Source organism: Macrobrachium nipponense, chromosome 2 (assembly GCF_015104395.2).
Source record: "Macrobrachium nipponense isolate FS-2020 chromosome 2, ASM1510439v2, whole genome shotgun sequence".
In the NCBI taxonomy this organism is placed as follows: domain Eukaryota; kingdom Metazoa; phylum Arthropoda; class Malacostraca; order Decapoda; family Palaemonidae; genus Macrobrachium; species Macrobrachium nipponense.
Genome location: NC_087201.1, coordinates 83,296,422 through 83,309,427, shown reverse-complemented (window position 1 = coordinate 83,309,427; position 13,006 = coordinate 83,296,422). Strand labels below are relative to the sequence as shown.

General features: G+C 45.5%; 1 protein-coding gene across 1 annotated transcript in view; it reads left to right on the top strand.

Moving 5' to 3' along the window:
* The window catches only part of LOC135220730 (uncharacterized), a gene marked incomplete at its 5' end in the record, with an annotated part of 198,820 nt that overhangs the window by 7,197 nt on the left and 178,617 nt on the right, over positions 1–13,006 (top strand). Inside the window, 1 exon segment of the mRNA XM_064258169.1 lies at positions 8,404–8,558. Coding sequence (XP_064114239.1) covers positions 8,404–8,558 — 155 coding nt within the window.

Below are 13,006 nucleotides of genomic sequence, written 5' to 3'. Positions count from 1 at the left end.
CAGGGGTCTGGTACAACCAGACCACTGGCACCTCCTTCTACCTTTTGGATATTGCCCACAGGTCCTTGGATCGTTTTCCTTGGGACCCGTGGTGGCTGCTCAACACGTTGTGTAGCTAACCCAGACCCTAGCAGGCTGAACAGCATCGAGTCCTGGTGTGACTGTAAGAATAGATAAGTGAATGAGAGAGTGACTGGCTTCTCTTCCTATCTTTTTCTCCTCCTCTACCTGTGGGTAGAGGGATACGGTCATCACCTTGCTGGATAAGGACGAGATGCCGGTGAGCTACTCGACAGAGCCCCATCCTATCCCTTTCACTAGGGATGGGAGCGAATATCCACCACTTCCTCCTACAAGGGGGGGGAAGTGGATGCCAACAAGAGACAAACCATAACTTTATGTTGCCTCTTGCAAATAGGAACTTGTTCTTGTTTGCTGGTACGAAGAGATACGCTTGCCTCTCTCTTAGTACTTGGTCCAGAGGTCTGACCATTGATCCTGCGGTGCACACCCCGATCAATCGGACAGAGGCTTGGATCCCTCCTCGCTCTTACGACCAGGGAGGCATTCCAAGGTTGGGCGAACACCAGTCTGTTCACAAAAGACTCAGATTCCTCCCACCAAGAAGTGAGTCTTCTTATTGTAAAAGGACCGAAGGTTTGTATGCCGTGTCGGAACAAATGACAATTTGTCCAAAATTGCATTTTTCCTAACTATACAAACCTGAGGTCCTTTTACACATAGTCCCACCTCATGCCACCCCTCACTCTGCAGTTTTTGCTTGGGCCAAAAGCAAAAGTGATTTGTTTACCTCCCAGTCGCGCGCGCGCGCCTGTCGGACAAGCAGTTAACTACCGAACCCCTTGTTCGAAAGCTTACGACCTATCCAGCTGCCGCTAGTACCTTCCTATTGTAAAAGAACCTCAGGTTTGTATAGTTAGGAAAAATGCAATTTTGGACAAATTGTCATTTTGAAGGGCGATGCCATTGGATGCGAGAATGAGTATCCTTATTACTTTGAATCATATTTTCTTTCTTTTACAGGCTAACAGTGGTGATAGTGATTACAGCTGTAGATGGTTGGATAGCTCTTTGTGTTGGTTATCCTAACCTTGGAATTGTACCTGTGACTTGTAGCATGCTGTGCTATTGGTCCTCGAGTGTGTGTACTGATCCCCTGCTGGAAATCATATTCATTTACCACTGCTATCCTGAAGTTACGTCACTGGACAAAGCCTCCGTCGCTGACCTGTGATTATTAACTATTTCTGATGGTAAATAAACCTCATCTTGTAGAAGAAGTGTCGCAGAATTTGGAGAAATTGAAAAGGAACCGTTTATCAAGTGTCGCCATCTTCCTCTTTGGAATCATCATATTTTCATCAGTCTCCACCCCTTTGTCTTCTAAGGCACTGTAGAAGGAGAAGGTAGTCTTCCCTCCTAAGAAGTCTCGTCACTGGATTTCTAAGGGTCTGCCTCCTCAAACTGAGAAGGCAGTTGGGTCTTCCGCTGGCTCTCCTGTTCCTTCGGGAATGGGAACCGTCATGCTGTCCCCAGGGCCTAGCATGTCGGGAGTCGTAGAAGTGCAAACTTCAGTTTGCTCTTCTGCTGCTAGTCCTGGAGGTTCTACCTCTAAGACTAGTTCTGTGTCGGGCGCTGGTTTGCAAGTCCCTGAGTGGACTGAAATCTTCGGATTCGTGCGCATCTGGAGTAGGTGATGCTGAGTCCGCTCACTGTCATGACTCAGGCATGGGGTGGAAGAAAGGAGCGAGTCGCTAAGTTGACTCACGCCTTGCCGGTGATCATTCTCGCAGTGATTGCTTGGTTCCCAGGGTTGACGTGATGGTCCTTCGGGACCGTGCGTGCAGAGACCGATGGAGGCTCCCCATGCGGTCCTTTTGAGAGGTTTCGGCCTTGACAAGGACTTGGACGAGTCAGAGGACGGTATCGGCTCTCCAGTCAGGTGCATGTTCAGCCCCACCCAGATAATGGTCACGTTCGCATGAATGACCGGTCCCGGTGGTGGCAGACGTTTCGCCTGCCTTACGAGAGTTTCGTAACCCTCCTTGGGAAAGTGTTTTCTCCAAACAGTAACGCTTTCCTAGACTCATGGAGCGGCCATCAAAGCGGTTCACGTGACGGTCCTGCGGGACGGTGCACACAGAGACCGGTGTGGGCTCCCCCATTTGGTCCTCTTGAGAAGTTTCAACCTCGACGAGGACTTGGACGTGTCGGAGGACAGTATCGGCTCTCCAGTCAGGTGCACGTTCAGCCCCACCCAGACGACGATCACATTCGCCTGCCTTACGAGTTTCATAACCCTTCTTAGGATAGCGTTTTCTTCAGACAGTAATGCTTTCCTAGACTCACGGCCCCCTGATCCCAACTCCTTGACGAGGTGGGGGGCTTAGGGATCCACTGCAGAGAGAGTATGTCCCTTTATGCCTACACTCTCTGCTGTGGATCCAACTAAACATTGGGACCTTTAACTCCTTTACTCCTCCTCTTATAAATTTTCACCCTTCCCTTCTTCTTCTTTCGTTGATGACCTTGGCAAGGTTTTGGACTATTGAATTGACTGCTCTTTTAACTTGATGGAGGGTGGAGTTGGACGGCATGCCACTCCACCTGTAAAACTAGAGTACCTGACGTGGTCGAGCGAGGGGAAATTTTTATGTCAAGCCATGCCCACAGTGCTGGGTCCGATCTCATGGGACTGACGACCCTTAAGGCACTGTGGGTATGGCGTATATCCAGGTGAGTGTCCCAGGGTAGTTACCACTATGTAACAATATTGCTCCTCCCCCAGTTTGGCCTCCCTGGTGAGAGGGACCTCATCCTGGACAAAAATATATATTATTACTCTATGGAAAATACAATAAACCCCACTATGACTTCTGGCATGGCAACGGATTATCCCCAAGACACCCCAGTTAGAGAAGGGCTGGATGGTATCAAAACTTGGATACCATATAGACCATCAAGAAAAAACAAATATCGTGTTGACCCAACCTTGCATTTCGACTCCCTCTTTGGTAGTGGAAGTTGGTCAAGATTCCTTACTATGGAAACCGAAAATAGAATATCGGCATTGAAATTGGAAAACTTTTTGTTGAATCGACATTCAACTGCAGAAATGTCATTCTGACTAATAAAAGACCAAACGTGGTTAATTGAAACCACAACTAGAAGCCAATCCTTCACCCTTGCCCATAAACCCTACCATCACGTCTTTGATGCCTGGAATTTCACTCCAGACCCTTCAGCATCTGACCTTGACATTCTTCCCAGGAGATGTCGCAGCTTGAACAAACTGTGATGGCGGCATTGCAAGCAGCTTCATGGTTGGACTTTTGGGGCGGCACGGTGGGCTATCTTGTCACGTCTAAGACTCCACAGCAGCCTGACAAGCAAGCTGACATGTCCAGTCAGCTCCATGACCTTGTTTTGAGAGGTGGTAAGGCTATGGAGTTCTCAGTCCACCAGCTTGCCAACCTTTGGGCCAACCTCGTACTGAAGCGCAGGGACGCCGTCTCATCCAGGCTTGATCGAGCTGTGGACCCTCAGGATGTAACCATCTAGGTTTTCTCACCCAGCTGCCAGGGTTGATCCTTGTCTCACTGCCTCCACCACTCGGCGGCTGAGAGATCAGCAGCCCTTTTTGACCAGAGGTGGTCGAGGGCAAGGGAAACGCGGCAAAAGAAAGAGAGTTTGCTGTGACCATTGAGGAGGGCACTCCCCCCACTCTGCCTCCTGTGGGGGGATACCTGCCAGCCAGATGGACGAGGTGGCAGTAACACGAGGCAGAGGATTGGACGCTGACCGTCCTCCATCACGGGTATCACGTCCTGTTCATCAACTCCCTCTCCTCTGATTTGACCCCCAAAGACGTCATCATCCTATCGTCAGGGATCGACGAAGGATCTCGCCCTTCAGGCGGAAGTCCAGGACATGCTGGGGAAGGACACTCTTGAGGAGGTCCTCGATGAGTCTAGGCTTCTTCAGTCGACTCTTTCTTGTAAAGAAGGCGTCTGGAGGCTGGAGACTAGTCATCAACCTCTCAGCCCTGAACGAGTTTGTTCAGCAAATCCCGTTCAGGATGGAGACCCCCAGCACAGTCAGACAGGCCATTCGTCCTCTGGACTACATGATGATGATCGACCTAAAGACGCATACTTCCAGATCCCAATCCATATGTTGTCCAGGAAGTATCTTTGTCTTGTTGTAGTGGACAGTGTTCCAATTCAAGGTCTTATGTTTTGGGCTCTTAAGCTCTCCACAGCTCCGCAAGTCTTCACTCGGGTGTTCACCGTAGTTTCGACATGAGCTCATCGCCAGGGCATTCGTCTATTGCGTTACCTAGATGATTGGCTAATACTGGCGCCCTCGGTGGAACTTCTTCGTCTCCACCGAGACAGTTCTGGCATTTTGTCATGATTTGGGGATCATGGTGAACCACAAGAAGTCCTCTCTGGAGCCTTCTCAACGACTAGTGTATCTCAGTATGATCCTTGACACTGTTGCAGGGAAAGCCTTTCCGACACCGGAAAGACTGGAATGCTTCCGAGGTGTCGCTCTATGCTTCCTTCGACAGTCCCATCTGCCAGCACATCAGTGGCAACAGTTGCTGGGACATCTGGCCTCGCTGGAACACCTCATTCTAAACGGTCGGATGCACCTTCGATCTTTACAGTGGGGTCTAATGAGTCGTTGGTCGTGAAGTCGGGACTCTCCACGACCTAGTCCCAGTGGAGGAGAACATGCTCTCAGATCTCGAGTGGTGGCTGGATGATGCGAACTTGTTGAGGGGCTCCCCTCCCCAGTCTCGTCCACCTGATCTGTTCCTGTTTACGGATGCATCCAAGGAAGGATGGAGCACGCACCTACTGCAACACCTGGCTTCTGGCCTATGGTCCAACTCGGAACGTCGAGATCTACCAACATGCTGGAACTTCAAGCTGCCTTCCTGGCACTCCAGCACTTCAGCTCTCTTCTGACAGGTCACTCAGTGGCGCTGATGAGCGACAACACCACCGTAGTGGCAAATGTGAACTATCAAGGCGGTACTGTCTATCTGCAGCTATGCCAACTAGAAGTGCAGATTCTCAAATGGGCAGCTCTCAACTCGGTAGGGTTGACAGCTCAGTTTATTCCAGGCAAACGGAACATCATGGTGGACAATCGGAGCTAGACACAGATCTTTGGCTCCGAATAGTCTTTGGCTCCTCGGATAGCAAACAAAGTCTTGACTTTGTGGGGTTCCCCGATGATAGACCTGTTTGCTACATCTCCCAATCGGAAGCAGCCAATTTACTGCTCTCCAGTTCCGGATCCAGCGGCAGCGTTTGAGGACGTGTTCCAGCACCTCTGGGACGGCCTTGACCTCTATGTGTTTCCCCCATTTTACTTGATCAGGCAGGTGTTGAATCCTGTGCGATCCACACCTTCCCTGTCCATAACGCTAGTAGTGCTGAAATGGCCCCACATAGAATGGTACCTGGACCTTTTACTTCTGCTGGTAGAGACTCCGAGACTGCTTCCGCCACTCCCCGACCTCCTGTGCCAACCACATGTGAGGATCTTCCACGATGCGGTGAGCTTCTTGCATCTTCATGCGTGGAGGTTATCCAGCAGCTCCTCACACCGAAACGCTTTTTGCGAGAGGCTGCGACAGCAATGTCAGGATACCTCAGGAAGTCCTCAACGTCTGTCTATCAGACCAAGTGGGCCACCTTCTGTGGTTGGTTTTGTCGGAGAGGCTGTTCCCCTCTCGGAGCTTTTATCCCCTTGATTGCCGACTTCTTACTCTACCTCCGGAGAGAGAAGCTCATTTTGGTCTTGGTGGTAAAAGGCTATCACTCGGCCTTGAGCCAAGTCTTCAGACTGAAAGGAATCGACCTCAGTCCTCTGAGAGCACTGAGGCACTATCTCCAACGGACAGCTCTGCTCGACCCAGTTTACACCATCTCTTTGTGAGTATACTGGTCTGTCAAAGAAGAGGGTTATGAGGAATACCATTTCACATTGGATTCGAGAGGTGATTTGGCGAGGTGATTTGGCATGGGATTCGAGAGGTGATTTGCCATGCCCTCACCCCTCCCTCTTCTCCACTTGCTGGTACCAGTCAAGTGAAGGCTCACGATGTGTGTGGAATGAGCACATCTCTTGCCTTCAGGAAGAACCTCTCTGTAACCCAGGAGATGGAAGCTGGCACATGGTCTCGCCCTTCCACCTTTGATTTTGATACTGTACCCACAGCTACCTTTACACAGCTGATCTTGGTCCTGTGGTAGCCACTCAGCAAGTGGTTTAGCTCCCTCCGTGCCCTCAGAGGTCGGAAGTATCGAATCGAGGATTGAGGTTCCGTGTCAGGCTGGGGTGAATGTGAGAGTATGACTGGCCTATTTTCTCTTTACCTTTCCCCCTTACTTGGGGCCGCAGCATCGAAACCCGTTCTCCGGCACCTATTTCGATACTGGTAAGCATTCCATGTCTGACTAGCGGTTTTTTCTGTAGACGCACACAAGTCAGTCCCACACCCCTTTCCGAGGGGGAGTGTGCTGGAACCCAACAAACCCGTTATGATTATATACCCTGGTTGTGGTTCCCAGAGAGCGTCCTACGCTCGCGCCTTTGATACCCAGGCCGTCAGCCATCAGGTCGCATTTACCATGGCTCATGGGGTGAAGGATCCACAACTCTGAGCTATAAGCCCGGGTCTTGACATCCTGGGTTCCATTCTCAGCTAGCAAGACAGGACTTCCATCCCTACGTTAGGATGAGTCTCCTAAGTAAAGGTTGGAAGGTTTGTGGGAACAAATGACATTTTTGAAAGTGAAATGTATTTTTCCCTAACCATACAAACCTGGAGTCCTTTACTTGTATGGTCCCACCAAACACCCACCCCCTTGAGATCAGTGGTCATCGTTAAAGTCCTGGCTGTAATCAAAGTAACTACTCAGTGAGCTGGTGCTTCCCCACTGCCGGGCAGGTAACGACCGGCCCGGTAGTTAACTACCTGGGTATAAAAGAATGTATTAGCTGGTAGTTTCAGTTGAGCTGCAATCTTTCCTAAGTAAAGGACTCCAGGTTTGTATGGTAAGGGAAAATATATTTTACTTTCAAAAATTTCATATTTCTTTTGGAGTTGGACTGGTGGGTTGGCCCCCTTCCAGTTTAGGATGTCTGTACCTCCCACAAGTATAAGTCTATCATATTGTTAAGACCGAAGGTTTGTTCGTATATGATCAAATGACAAATTTTCAAAGACAATTTGTATTTTTCATAGTTACAAACTGGTCTTAATGTTTTACTGCCCACCTCTAGCTGCCCCTCTGTCAACTAATGACATCCTGGGTTGAGAAAGACTAAACACGATAGCGTGGATGCGTCCTTTGACCAGTTTTCACCCGATATACAGGCGTTGCCAGATCTCACAGGTTCCTTGCATTTTCAATCTCCGATTGTTTAACCGGATCCAGCTAGGCACTAGAAAATTATCCTATTGTTAAGCTCAGGTTTGTAGCTATGAAAAATACAAATTGTCTTAGAAAATTTGTCATTTTTAACTGGTTTCCAGCTGGCACTAGAAGATTGTCCAATATTTAAGACCTCAGGTTTGTTAACTATGAAAAATGCAACTTCATTAAAATTTTTTATTTTTTAGTATTTTTCTTGTGGTTATGTTCTGTCTCTTAGTTTATCCCCTTCTATATGAAGGATCTGTATCTTCTAGAGTACTACCCCTTTTTTTTTAGTTATTTGATTTACTTATCCATACTTACCTTCATCTCACAGCTATTCTGTGTCAATTGCTGTTAATCCTAAAACATTCTTTTTCATATGTTAAATGTAATCTGAGCTCCTTTTGAGTAGGGACCTTTTAATTTGGTCTAGCTTTGTGCTTCCAAGGCAATTTTCACATTATTCTTTATGATGATGATACAGTCCAACCTCTATAATATTTTTATTGTTCAGTTTGCATTAGACATATTGTCAAGATCACCTTTCTCAGTCACAATTTTTTTTGTTTCCATTTAGTAAAGCTTTTTATTTTTCTTCAGACATCCATGTTTGTAACATTGCTCTTGTACTTTGTAAAATCAACAACCCTACCGCACGTAGCTTCCAGTCATCAGTTCTAAATTTGTTCTGTGGCAATAAGATATTCTTGTTGATGGTTTTTCCTATCCATTCACCTTCAAAGTGAAAAGCTTTTCTAGCAGTTATTCTTGAATACTGTAACCTGTTTTCAGATGTAGAGTCCATTGTATCCCTGAGACCTGGGCTGGAAAAGATTCATGGAGTTGTATGTTTCGTATGATTATCAAAAAGAAATAATATCCCAAAATTTCTCTTCGAGTGTTTTGTGAAATGATAAATTACTTTGTTATTGGTTTTAAGGTGTCCCGTGATGAAGCTCTGCGGCAGTTTTTCCAACCCATTGGTGAGAAGTCTAGCGGGCCTGATTCTCCTTTTGAAAAAGATGTAGATTTTGATGATCTCAGTGGTAGACTGATGCCAAATTTTGACATGAAAAAGATAGAAGAAGACTGTAGGTGAGTTATTAGCATATAATGCTTAAAGTTATCACTTTTGATATAGTTTTGAATTTATCATTGTCCATACAACAAAGAAACCTCATTTTCAAACATCTAACTCACCTGGTAGTTATATATATAGCTATACGTCCCTGACGTCAAGCTATATATATAACTACCAGGTGAGTATGTTCAAAAATTTATTTTATCATGAAAATAACATTTCTTACAATATGTAAGCCAAAGGATGAGTTTTTCATTTATAGGATAGGAAAGCAGAAACTTGAAGGTGAGATGCCCTGCTATTAGGGGGAGTCACCCTCTGACCATTACATTTTTTCACCTTCCATAAAGTTTGCATTATTGTTATAAGAATGACCAGCCCTTTTTATATGCACAGGTTCCACAAAAATTTTTCTTCTCTGGCCTTGACAGGATTCAAACTGTCCAGAAACTTCTTAGAAAGAAAGGGTTTTCTAAGGGAGCTTCAGAGGCTATCTCCATGTGTAGAAGATCTAGCAACATGTATCAGAATACAGGTTGTGTTCGAGTTACGATAATTTGTCTTATGGTAATCCGATTTTACGATGGGGTTAGCAATTAATACTGATACGACAATATTTTGAAAATATTTTTAAATTTTGCTGGTAACGGGTGCAGCCCAGCAGCGTACAACCACGCAGCAAGAGACAAACCAAATTACAATACCCTAACTTTATTCCATCTTCTAGTTAAATAAGTTAAAAAAAATGGCAAAAGAGAATTATGAAAGTTTTGTTTTAACGTTTTACTCGTTCGGTAAATGTGTACAGCCATGAACAACCGAATAAAAAACAACATTTTGCTAAGTACAACAGAATGGGTAACAGCATCCATTTGACTTATATTTCAACCATCGTACGATAGTAAACAATTATCGCAGTTATGTTATAAATGACGTTATGTATAATAGGACTGATATATTTTTAAGTAATAACTTTGTTCGCTATAGATCAAAGATCAGCCAGGAAACATACTATTAAATTTTTAAAAAGTTGTAGCTGAAGCTGAGAACACTTTTCGAGCTGCTAATGACTGATAGTGTGCATCGGTAACAAAGATAAAACTCCCTTAAACTTATCCAATCAAACACAACCGTAGATAAAGTTGAGAGAGAACCATTTAAATCAAAACTTCAGGTCTTGAAAGAATACACTATACAGCTGTTTTCACGCCGATAAAAGATAATAAGGTAACAGTAAAGCTTATACTACGAAGAAATCAAGTGAAAATAGCAAACGCAATCACGAAATTTTCCTTACACAATTAACATGCCCACAAAGCTATTTCTTAAAAAAAAATAATTTAGTTCCCAATGAGACGCATTAAATTCATATTTTGACTTAAAATTAACATGTCATAATGAAAAGATAACCTTGTCTCATATAAGTAAAGTATCTAGATATTCTTTTATGCTAACTAGAAGTAAAACAGTTCACTCCGAATTGAGTTATATACGACGAAATAAACTCGTATTCACCATCAGCTGATTTCCAAACCAAAACATTGAACGCTTTGTTAGTATTTTATGATACACTATGTAATATGAGAATACATACGTACAATATAATAGGATAGAGTTATGTATAATTTTTAAAAGATTCATAGAAAAGATGCATATTCATTGTTTTTATTCCATAATTGTATGTAGGCGTCAGCAGCCTGATAGGTATCACTGAATTATGCCGATATCAGTCTGAATCTGAGTCCGATTTACCATGGTGTCTATCATCGTAAATGCAAGGCTAACTTGTTAATGTTATTCAATTTCTCTTAGTACTTAATTATCATGAGCCAATATGCATTGAACCTAGAGAATTAGCTGAAATTGATAAATACTATGCCATATATGTATAAGTATAATGTGTAGTGTAGGGTATGCTACCCTATATGTAAAGATGGTACTGATTATCCTAGTGTAGACTAGGCTATATTCGAGATACGATTTTTTCGACATACGGTGGGTTTTTCGGAACTTAACCCCACATCACCCCACGAGTGTGTCGTCTTCCTTGGTTGGAGGGCAACATCTGCAGTCATCCAACCTACTGATGTCTCCCCTTCTGGTTTCGGGATGCCATAGTTGGCAGCATTGAGGTTCCCTGCCCCTCCTTTGTCACCTGTTGATATGCCAGCCATACCTGCCATTATGCCAGCCGTGGAACATGAACATGTGGCCTGTCCTGTTTCTGCGTCTGTATCAGTTGCTGACCCTGCTGTACCAGACCTGTTCCTGTTGCCGGACCTGCACTTGTGGTGATGTTCCTTGGTTAGCCTTAACAACAATCCAGAAGCTGTCAAAGAGGAAGTCGAAGAAGAAGAAATCGAGGAAGGTGTCATCGTTGTCGTCTTCATCTGATACCTCCTCACCTCTCCCTTTGAAGGTTTTATAACCTAAGAAGGGGAAGGTATCCTCTCCACCCCCTAAGAAGTCTTGCCTCAAGGCTTCAAAAGGTCTGTGTCCTCCCTCCGGGGGCGAGGCAGTTCGGTCTGGTCAGCTCCCCCACTCCTTTGGGAGAGGGATCCGAGGCTCCACCTTCTGGGGCCAGGGTATCGGGAGCCTCTGGAGCACGAACTAAGGTTTGCCCTCCAGTCCCTAGTTTCAAAGGCGCTGCCAGTGGGACTGGGGCCGTGTCAGAGACTCGTCCACGAGTTTATCCAAATGTTCAACCTCCCAAAGAAAGTCGTACATCCACTGCCACGAAGGCGGAGTCAGCTCCTTATTGTGACAGTGGCATGGGGCGAGAGAAGGGAGTGAGCCACGGCTTGGACCCACTTGCAAAGACCAAGCCTGCTTCTTCGTCAGAAACCACGGTTGATGCCTCTGTCCCCTGGGATAGAGTATCAGGAGAGGCTAAGAGGAGGTCCCCTGTACAGTTCCCTTCACTAGGGGCTTCGGCCTCGAAGAGTACTGGGATGTGTCATGAGGACAATGCTCGGTCTCACCGGGCAGGGAGCCGCATCACTGCTAACAGGGCTGCTACCAGTGCTGCTATAGCACAGCAAAAACCGATGCATTCTTATTGGGACATCGCATTGTCTTTATGATCACGATCTCCTAGTCCCATGCACTTGTCACCACCACAGGTTGGTGAAAGGGTGTGGCTCATTTTCCCCGGCAGCAGCGCTGCTGGGAGGAGTGAGATCATCCAATCCACCTCTCCCATTCCCTCTACTTCCTCGGGCTACACTGGAAGGGGCAAGGTGAATAGTAGGAATCCCGTAGAGTTCTCTCCACGGGATTCAGTGGCAGTGGCCTATGTCCCTGGGCTTTTAGGACCCCATTGAACGTACACTAAAGTCGTTGAGGATGGATCTAAGGGGTCTGGCATGGTGCTCCTTCATGGGGGAGTAGATCGGGAGGAACGATCCCTGGAAGGACTGGATGGTCCTTTGCCAAGGGATTTGGACACCCCCAAGATACAGAGGATCTTTGCGAAGATTTTCCTGCTGATATGTCAACACAACGATCTCGGGGAAGCAGCTGCGACTTCCTCTACTGGAGATTGCCCCTCCCGCCTCAAATCTTTTTGGGGACCCAAGAGGGAACTCAAGGCTGCAACAGAACTTCCGTGGTCAACCTTGGCTGATGGAGTGTTGGATCAAATGAATAATCTTGTCTCAGGACCTTTTTTACGCAAGGGCTGGTACTTGGAACTTTCTATGGCCCCATTATGGCTTATTTAGCAGTTCCACTTGAATGAAAAAGCACAAAAAGCACAAAAACAACGAACACAAAAGCAGAATAGGTCACAACAGAAGATGGGATGCTTTGTTTGGGCACTCGATACAGGGTGGGTGGAGTGTTTCTAAGTGTACGAAAACCAAGGAAACGTACGATAACCGAGGCAAAATTCCGTAGAAAAAAGTCTACGAAACGTATGAAATGAGAGGCATACGAAAACCAAGGTTTGACTGTACCTGAAAACCAGTAAACTACTACCCCTCTAATTTTCTGTAAATGAACCATAAGGTTATCATAGTAATCTCTCAAAACAATGAAATACAGATAAATTTTAATGTCTATAAAAATTTTATATAAAAAACGTTAAAAGCCGTATTGTAGGGCACTCTTCCATTCATAAGTTTAAGATAGAGAGAAACAAGTTGGCAGGGCTTCTTTCCTAACTCTTTAGCTAAGCCAAGGACAGGTGTTCAGATATCTACAACGACTGTTGAGGAAATTTAAAAAGTTCAAGAGTAAATTACCTTAATCAATGAATTCTGGTACTTCATTATACTTCATTATAATGCCCAAAATTACCTGAGGGGCTAAAACATACTGTGCCAAAATATCAAGAAGATACTGCTTATTTATGAAGAGATATTTAAGAAAACCTATGCGACAACAGCATTGAAATGGTTAGTACGTGGATATTTGCTTCTAATAAGGCTATACAGTGGGCCCCCCGTATTCGCGTTCTCCG